The 10,284-nt window shown below is 44.5% G+C and overlaps 1 protein-coding gene across 1 annotated transcript; it reads left to right on the top strand.

Annotated features, from left to right (window-relative positions):
• The first annotated feature begins 4,975 nt into the window (after window positions 1-4,975).
• Window positions 4,976-6,792, top strand: LOC141050680 (E3 ubiquitin/ISG15 ligase TRIM25-like). The gene has a single exon (XM_073547279.1). It carries the CDS (start codon window positions 5,115-5,117, stop codon window positions 6,678-6,680), a length of 1,566 nt encoding a protein of 521 aa, XP_073403380.1. The 5' UTR covers window positions 4,976-5,114; the 3' UTR covers window positions 6,681-6,792.
• The last annotated feature ends 3,492 nt before the right edge of the window (window positions 6,793-10,284 follow it).

Genomic DNA, 10,284 nt, shown 5'->3' on the forward strand with positions numbered 1-10,284 from the left:
GTCTCCTAAGTGTGGGCAACACTCCGGGCAATGACAATCGAGTTCTGCTTTAACTTAAAGTTGTCCACTACTTGGAGAACTCCCTGTCGTCCCCCATGGTTGGCCCTGATAAAATAAAGCTTACACACCCTTCACATGCTGGCGCTGTTCCCACGGTGTCGGCACTCGCTTTTCCTGAAGCACCCATGCGGTTTTTGTGACACGTGACCCAGGCACCTAATCAGCGCTGCCATCACTGTCCCCGTCTCCTGTCGAATTGAACATGAAGAGGAACTCAGAGATCAACTGCAGCCCGGACTTTCTCTTCATGTTCGATTTGTCCAAAGGTGGGGACGCTGACGCCAGCTCCGATTGGGCGCCGAGCTAACTTGTCACAACAACCACACGAGAGTCCCAGGACCGTGAGTGCCGACACCGCTCGAACTGCTCCGGCATGGGAGGTGAGTATAGGCTTTTTTATTTTATTGGGGCCAAAATATTTAGTTCAGGAAAGGGTTGTCCTTGTAGTGTCCCCTTAAAGCTGAGCTCCCAGTGGCAATCATGTGGGCACAGCTCCTGTGCCCCCGCACAATTGCCATGACGTATCCATACGTCTAAAGTGGGGAACCCCTATCTGACTCTAACGTATGGGTACATCAAAGGGCGTGAAGAGGATAACTGTCCAAACTCCTGTGCATCTAAAGACGCTGCTGAACTGTGCAATTTTGGTGCGGTTTTTTTATGACGAGCCTGAAAAAAAAACATGGAACATACAGGGAAAAACTATAATTGAAAGATTTACACCTGTTCTGTGTTTTGGAGATGCTCCTGGTTTTGGCACAGAAATACTGATAAAATGCTGATCAAAAATACTAATGTGTGACTGAGGCCTTATATGATCAGGTGGAGTCACTACAACTCCTAATCCTACACCAGATCCTCATGGCTGATCAGTAAGGGGATGTGCAGACGATCAGTAACCGGCAGCGCTTTGGGCGCAGCTCAAGTCCGCTGACGGCTATAGAACGCACGTGAATCCCCATGTGATCACTGAACCGTGCGGAATCACTGCATCCAATACATTGTACGGATGAAATTTATCTTGCGGAGGCTCGCGTCTCCGCAAGATAAATAGATATGCTGCAGTCTGGAAAGACACACCGCATGTCCGTCTCCGCAGGGATGCCACAGGTGTCGGTGCACGCTTAAGCCCCCTTCTCACATAGCGAGATCGCTGAAGCATCATCGATATTGTGACACAACAGTGATCTCGGTACATGTGACACATAGCGGCAACCGCCCCCCGCTGGATATCGCTGATCTTGCAGGAATGTCCTGGGCCATTTTTTCGTTGTCGGCGCCCTGCTGGCCAGCATGCATTGCTGTGTTTGACCTGACGAGCGACCTCGTTAGTGATGCAGAACTCAGGGACGCAGGCTGGAATCATTCAGAATCGCTGCTGTGTGACAAGGTCCCAACCACCGCCGAGGATCGCTGGATGGTTGCTGCGTCGCTGAAGAGATCTGCCTGTTTGGCAGCTTACTAGCGATCATTTAGTGACACACTAGCGATCCCTTCCAGGTCGCATCGTTGTCGGGATCGCTGGTGCATCGCTAAGTGAAACGGGACCCTTAGGGTATGTGCACACGTTGCAGCGGATTTGGCCCTTCGGATCCGCAGCAGTTTTCCAAGGGATGTACAGCACCATGTTATCCTATGGAAAACAAAAACCGCCGTGCACATGCTGCAGAAAAATCCGTGCGGAAGCACAGTGTTTTATTTTCCGCAGCATGTCAATTCTTTGTGCGGATTCCGCAGCGTTTTTACACCTATTCCACTATAGGAAGCCGCAGGTGTAAAAACACAGGTGAAATCCGCACTAAATCTGATAAAAATCTGCAGGTATCACGCAGGCATTTTGACCTGCGGATTCTGCAGATTCCGTGTGGAAATATTCGCAGACGAATCTGCAATGTGTGCACATTCCCTTAGTGGACATTGGATTTCTTGAAATGTCATCTATAATGCTTTAACATCTGGATGCTGCGCAAGTACACAGTGTCCAACCCGCGGAGTTTATTGACCCTGTGCACCTACTCCAAGGGTACGTGCACACGTTGCGGATTCTGCAGCAGATTCTCCTGCGTTGCACAATACCATTCTATGCTATGTAAAATAAAAAACGCTGTGCACATGCTGCGGAATAATCTGCAGAAACGCTGTGGGTTCATTTCCGCAGCATGTCAATTCTTTGTGCGGATTCCGCAGTGTTTTACACCTGCTCCATTATAGGAATCCGCAAGTGTCAAAACGCAGGTGAAATCCGCACAAAAACTGCAGAAAATCCACAGTAAATCTGTACTAAATCCGCAGGTGAAAGCAGGTCATTTTACCAGCGGATTTAGTAAAATCTGCGCGGAAAAATCTGCAGGGTAATCCGCAACATGTGCACCTACCCTAAAGGTGTGTTTCCATATTCAGGATACGCAGTGGAAAGCCCTTTGTGCCCAAAGCGCTGCCCCCTTTTTTATGGGCGGTGATAACTCATGTGCTCATTGAACACATGCGGAATCACTGCATCCTATCCATAAACTGGGCTATTGCGGAGATGGAGCGTCTCCGCAAGATAAATAGATATGCTGCGGTCTATAAAGACATGCCGCTTGTCTGGTTTCATGAGTGTGTCACCCGCGACTTTGTAAGCATAGTGGAGACAGGATTTCATAAAATCCCCACCACTATGCTTTTTAATGGCTAACTGAAAAGATGGTAACACATTGCAAGCTTTCGAGACTACTCAGGTCTCTTCATCAGGCTAGACTAATACAAAATCTGAAGAGTCACATTTATGCACAATACAGCACAGAAAAAATGCAATAGATAAGACAAGTCACGTGAAGCAGAACTATCATTATGGGAGAGGGAGAAACATAAATATAAACATTGGACCAGTTCATAGATAAGGAGTCCGGATGTTTTATGGTCCTCTGATTGGGGTCTCCTAATTAATGTGTTGTGATGCCCCCACACGGTCTTAGGAGCAAATTCCTTAATTGATGTAAAAAGACATAAATCCATGCGACACGTTCATTCCAGCATTGAGAGTGTCAAAGGTCGTCATAAATTTATACTCACAGACTCTTCTCTCTCTCTGAGATGAGAAGTTACCTTTCAGTACCAGTAATTTCATATCCATGTTGCTGTGATGAGGCGTACAAAAATGTTTTGCCACAGGTAGATCCATTCTTTTTTCTCTTATTGTGTGACGATGAGCATTCATCCTTGTTCTAAGCTTTTGCCCTGTCTCCCCCACATACAGACCCCCAGTTGGACATTTAGTACAAATAATTAAGTATACCACATTAGATGTAATGCAGCTGAAAGTACCTGGGATCTTGTAGTCCTGATGTGAATTGGGGATCTTTATCTTGTCCGTGGGCATTATAGATGGACAGGTTTTACATTTTTTCTGGTTGCAAGGAAAGGTTCCTCCAGCTGTTGGATAGGACAGGGAGCTTCTGACAATGATGCTTCTTAGATTTGGGGGCTGCCTAAAACACAGCAGTGGGGAGTCTGGAAAAATGGATTGTAATTGGGCATCTTTTTGTAGTAAAGGTTGTAATTTCCGTGCAGCGCCCCTTAGCACCTCCAGATTTGGGTTGTAGGTGACTACTAGAGGCACTCGGTTATTTTCTTCTTTAGCTTTGTAATGTAGCAGGTGATTCCTTGACATTCTGGTGGCTCTTGTAATTTGGTTTTCAATTGTTCTTGGATGGTAACCCTGATTCAAAAAGGTCTTTTTGAGGTGACCAAGGTGTTTGTCTCTATCCATGGGGTTGGAACATATACGATTGTATCTGATGGCTTGGCTATAGATAATAGAGTTCTTTATGTGTTTTGGATGGAAACTGTCCCATTTAAGGTATGTTGGACGGTCAATTGGCTTCTGATACAGGGATGTCTCTATTTCATTGTTTTTTAGCTTAATGATGGTGTCCAAAAAGTTAATCTCAGTGCTGGAGTATTTGAGTGTTAAATTGATGGTGGGATGAAATTGATTAAACTGTTCGTGGAACGTCTTTAGCTGTTGCTCAGACTCCGTTCAGATGATTAAAATATCATCAATGAAGCGGTAGTAGGCCAGGGGCCTGATGGGGCATGAGGACAAAAAGTCGCTTTCAAGCTTGGCCATGAAAAGATTTGCATACTGTGGAGTCATTTTACTTCCCATAGCTGTGCCAGTCTCCTGTAGATAGATTTTGTTGTCAAATTCAAAGTAATTGTGGGTGAGGATGAATTTTATAAGTTTCACCACAGCATCAGCATCAGTCCCTGTGTTTTCCATAAAGAATTTGCAGGCATTTAATCCATCTTGGTGGGGGATATTAGAGTACAAAGATTCCACATCAATGGTGGCCAGGATGGTTCCTTCTGGTAGAGGACCTATTGCTGCTAGTTTATTCAATAGGTCTGTTGTGTCCTGAATGTAGCTAGGTGTATCCTTCACCAGTGGTTTTAGAATACCCTCTACCCATCCAGATACCTGCTCAGTGACGGTGCCCACACATGAAATAATTGGTCTTCCTGGATTTCCAGTTTTGTGGATTTTGGGAAGCATGTAGAATGTCCCTATTCTTGGACTCTCTGGTATCAGGTCATCACTGACTCTTATGGACTGGTCAGGCAGACAAGATACCAACTTGTTTAGTTCCTTGTAATACTACTGTGTAGGATCCAACTCCAATTTTCTATACCTGAGTAGTCCCGAAAGCTTGCAATGTGTTACCATCTTTTCAGTTAGCCATTAAAAGGTATCAACTACTGAGGACTCTCAATTCTGAATATTATTCTATCTACTGGCTAACAGGTACAAAGATATACATCTTTCCTCCACCACTATGCTGTAATATCTGGACGCTGCGGATTGAAGAGTGCGGCTGTACGTTCAATCCGCAGCAAATCCTGACACAACACGATATGTGGAAACATACTAGAGCTTTCTTCCTAAATGTGGATCAGCATTCAGCAGTGAGCACAACCGAGGAGCTGTAGGGGTTAATTATCCTGCACAGACTCTCCGCTTTCCTACTGGGAGGAAACTTTTCCACTTTCAGTTCCTGCTCTTTCCCACTACAATGGCGTCTGCGGAGCTGAGGGACGAGCTGAACTGCTCCATCTGCCTGAGCCTCTATACAGATCCCGTATCCCTGAGATGTGGACACAACTTCTGCCGCTCGTGTATTGTGAGTGTGCTGGATGCCCAGGAGGCGGCTGGAGGGTATTCCTGTCCTGACTGCAGAGCAGAATATCCGGAGCGTCCGGCCCTGGAGAAGAACCGGAAGCTGAGGAGCATAGTGGAGCGTTTCTCATCTACTCAGTCTGGTATGGAGGAGACCAGGATCTTCTGTACTTACTGTACAAAGTCTCCTGTACCGGCTGTGAAATCCTGTCTGCAGTGTGAGACCTCTCTATGTGACGACCACCTGACAGCTCACAACAAGACAATGGATCATATATTAATAGATCCCACAAGATCTTTTTTCAACAAAAAATGTTCCCATCACAAGAAGATTCTGGAGTATTACTGCTCGCAGGACGCGGCTTGTCTGTGTGTGTCTTGCTGTTTGATTGGAGAACACCGAGGACACCAGGTGGAACTTCTAGATGAGGCTTCTGAGAAGAAGAAGAAGAAACTGAGGAAATATCTGGATGAACTAAACCCACAAAAAGCAGAACTTCAGACAAGAGCCCAGAATCTGCAGGATCGTAAGAGGAAGATCCAGGAGAAAGCCTCCGATAAGAGGAAGAACATCAGTAAGATATTTATGGACATTAAGAAGCAAGTGGAAATGGCAGAAAAGAAAGCGCTGAGCGAGGTCTCCAGGCAGGAGGAGAAGATTGTGTCCCAGATATCTGATCTGATCAAGAAGCTGGAAATACAGGAGGATGAGCTGTCCAGGAAGATGCGTCACGTGGAGGAGATGTGTCGTGTCACCGACCCAATAAGACTCTTACAAGAAAGTGACATTACAGTATGTAGTCATGGAGGTGATGAGGACACAGGAGGAGATGGTGGAGAGGTCAGTTCTGAGGAGGATCTGGATGAGGTTCTCATCTCACTGACATTACACCGATCTATGAGGGATATTGTCACCAATGTAACATCAGAGCTCGGGTTCCATGTCCCAGACATATTGCTGGATGTTGATACTGCTCATAGAAGGGTGAAGATATCAGAAGATCTGAAAACGGCAACAAGTTCAGAAGAAAAACAGATGAGACCAGAATCACCAGGAAGATTTGTGAATTACTCCCAAGTCTTAAGCAGATGTGGCCTCTCCTCAGGACGACATTACTGGGAGGTAGAGTGGAACCAGATAGGAGTCTGTGAATTGGGAATGTCCTATCCCAATATAGAAAGGGAAGAAGAGTCTGCTATTGGATCTAATGATAAATCTTGGTGTCTGGGTATGTATAATGGAGGATATAAAGTATGGCACAACTTCAATGCATTAACCCTCAGTGTAAAACAAACATGTCCAACACTTGGAGTCTTCTTAGACTATGAGGCCGGGCTTCTGTCCTTCTATGAGCTGTGTGACCCCATCAGACACTTACACACCTTCACCGCCTCCTTCACTGAACCCCTACATGTCGTCTTCTATGTGAATGATGGGGCCTCTGTTACAATAAGAAGCTGAGGCCGATGTTGTCCTCGTCACATTATAATGACATTATTCCTTGTCACATGGACACATCTGTATATAGTGAGTTATCAGCGGGACCCTCTAATAATACAATGTATATGGCGGAGTCATGGGGGGATTGTTCCTATTGTTTTTTCCTCTTCCCTGTAGATCAGATGCAGAATCAATGATTGAGCAGAATGTGAATATTAATGGGTGAATTGTCCTGAGACTGGTAATTGTTATTCAGTAAAGGGTTAATCCTATCTGATACAGTGCTGGTCTATAGCTGGGATATGTCAGCACTCTCTGACTCCCGGGACCCCCACCGATCCTGAGAATAAAGGGGCTGCAGCATTAGTTCAGCCTCCTGCACATCGGAGCTCTGGACTCCACCGGTGCAGGAGCTGCAGTACGGCCGCAGTGGATGGGGGGCACATCGGGGGTCCGGAGGGCCGCTGTGCAGGGTAAACGGAGGGGACACAGCACTAAATCAGCTCTGTGGCCCTTCCATTCTCAGGGTCTGTGATATATGGAAAGTATAGACCATAAATATATAATAGGTACAAATTCTACGTACAGGACTCATCTCCACCAATCCGCTCTCGGTGTCCTGAGAAGTTTCTGTTGTATTTTTTCTGAATAAAAAAATGCAGCGTCTTAGACTATGTTCACATATTGCATTTTTGCTGCGTTTTTTTTTTCTAAACAGGCACAATCTGCTCTCCTGGCAGTAAGAAACTTGCAGATCTTGCTTAGTTTTTGTTGCATTTCTTTCCTGTGTTTTTGTACATTTATTTCTTGCTGATAAAGTTTAGTGCATAAAAAAATCTAATCCACCATCAGGTTCTGGCACCAAAAAAGTGGTAAAACCTGATCCCTGCGTCTTTTCAGCGTTTTTGCACCACCCATTGCTTTCTATTGGTGAAAAACACTGGGAAAATGCTGAGACGTGACCGGCTGCATCCTGCAAAATCCGAGGTATTCCACAAAATACTGAGGACACAGACCGAGCCGTGTGCAGGAGAATTCTGACATCTCATAGACTTTACTGGGACAGTAAAACGCAGATAAAATTTGCATTAAAAAAACAGAAAAAAATTAACGTGTGAACATGAACATAGCCTTACAGTTCTAGCAAAGTGGATGAGATTTCTAGAGATTTCTTCCCTCTGTGCTTCCTTTTTGTTTCCGCACTGTGTCAGTTCCTCTCGCGGCTCTGCTGAGTTTTGTGTAGATTTTCTCCATAGAATTGTATTACGGTAGATGTGGAAAATCTGTGGAATAAAACACATGATCCCATGACCGTGTCAGAGTTTTGTCAAATTCTAGCAAGTTTCAAAAACAAAGCAGCTTTATTTAAAGCATGACAAACCACAAAGACAAAAACCACAAAATCAAAAATGTGATGAAAACACATATAGGGTAAGTGGACACGTAGTTTTTAGGGTGTGTGAATTTTGTAGGAAAATCTGCAGGTAAATCCCCAGGACTTCTGCGGATTAGCCTGCGGTTTCACACCTCATAATGATAAGGTGTAAAACCGCAGCGGAAACCGCACAAAGAATTGACATGCTGCGGATTGTAACCCACAGCAAAACCGCGCGGAAAAATCCGCAGCATGTGCACATACCCATAAAAAGCCGCACTCCAAAATGTAATTTAGCTAATTAGTGCAGAAAATCTACATCGGAAACTCCCCGATTCCTCCTCTCGGGCATGTGGCCTCAGGCTGAGTTCACACTGAGTTTTCTCTACAAGGATTTAGAAAGAGATTCTGCTCCTAAAACCTCATAGAACTCTGCGCAGTAGTGAGGTGATCGTCCTCGTGTAGACGGCTGCTGCACCTGTGAAAGCCGACTCATTAAAACAATGGCGAGGCAAAAAATAAGAAAAGAAATGCTTGTGTCTCGTTGCCCGAAGGGTTTTATATTTCTTAAATATCATAGTTGATTTCTTGGGAATTATATTCTTTAGAATCAGATCGCCACGGACAATGAACCAATGCCGGCATAATATCTTCCTAGCGGAGGCTCGGCCTTCACTATGGGAGGTGATGAGATAAAATAGAAATTCGGCCATATTTTCAGTAGTTTTAGCATTTTTCCTTATCTAATCTCCTGTCCTTTTCTCTTTACTACATTCCTTCTGGGACGTCCGTCTGGTCTTCCTCTAGGCGTCTGTAAGGATATCTTCAGGGCAGCCATTAGTCAGAAACCTCTCTTTGTAGGAGACGTGCCTGTGTATTAGGCCACATCTAAGGTGCCATTCTTTCTGATCCCCCGATACTGGCAGTGTAGGACATGTTTTATCCACTCCGGGAGACAACACCACCAAATTCTAGAAAGCTGATAATATCCACATTTCTAAGTAATATGTATGATACAATCTTGTCTGTAGGATCTTGTGTGATTGTGAGATCCAGAAATTGGACAGAAGAATAGGCCGTATTAAACACCAGACCTCACGGGGTCAATGTCAATCACTGAACACAACATTCAGCTTCATGAACAGTAACTGAGCAAATGAGAAATAAATCATCAATAAAAGGTTTATAAAAACAGATGCGAGCAATGAACAGGGACTCAAAATGCCCCAGTAACAAGTTTACATTACCGGGCGTGAAACGAGACCCCATCGCACAACCCCTCGTCTGCCGGTAGGTCACATCCCCAAAGGAAAAATCATTGTGGTTCTAAATAAATCTAATACCCTGGATCACAACCCCAATCTGATCCCAGGAAAGTTCTGTTATTGTACAAATATATTTCTATGGCTTCTACACCCAAATTAGGCTGAATATTAGAGTCTAAAGAAATTACATCTAAAGTGAAAATTACACCGTGAGATGGTTCAGATGTGACCGAATTCATCTATAAGATGGGAAGAATCCTGTGAAAGCGATGGTGATTGTGAAAGAAAGGACGGAAGAAATAAATCAATGTAGTGGGATAAATTACAAGTGATTGACCCGATCCCCGAAATGATGGGACGTCTGGGGATTATTAATATCTTTATGCAGGTTTGGCAAATAATAACCATGAGGTATTTGTATAGTTCTTCATTAATAACAAATCTCTGTCTCTTATGTAGAATTTCCGCCCGCTCTGCTGCTAAAATCACATTCCGATACTGGATAAATGGCAATCAGAGGAAATAGTCTGATAATGTCTTATCCCCGATATTCGCTGGGATTCAGAGATGTTTGCAGTGAGATCCCAGATAGCGGCTCCTCCACCTTCATCAGCGGCCCTTATAATTGTATCCCCAGTGCTCCTTAACCCCTTCACGACATATGATGAACAGTTACGCCGTATGTCGGGTCCCTGCCTGTGATGGGGGATACGGACACAATGATTGTAATACACATGTAACGCTGAGGCCGTGTTCACACTTAGTGTAGATGCTGCGTTTATTTGCTGAAGATGTGAATCCGCCTTTTTAACAGTTTTTAATAGTGTAGAAAAGCTTTGATTCTGAGCTTAAAAATGCAGCAGCGTTATTTTACATGCTTTTCTTTAGGCTCCAAATAGAAGTCTATAGAGGGGACGAAGATTTCAGGAGATCACGTTCACTTTGCTCAGACATTTAGACCATGTTCCCATGTAGCAGAAATGTA

Source organism: Dendrobates tinctorius, unplaced genomic scaffold, assembly GCF_039654945.1.
Source record: "Dendrobates tinctorius isolate UK_male_01 unplaced genomic scaffold, ASM3965494v1 ptg000152l, whole genome shotgun sequence".
NCBI classification, from domain to species: domain Eukaryota; kingdom Metazoa; phylum Chordata; class Amphibia; order Anura; family Dendrobatidae; genus Dendrobates; species Dendrobates tinctorius.

Excerpts from the sequence above, each read along its gene's own strand:
- LOC141050680 (XM_073547279.1), top strand. The coding sequence starts at position 5,115 with ATGGCGTCTGCGGAGCTGAGGGACGAGCTGAACTGCTCCATCTGCCTG.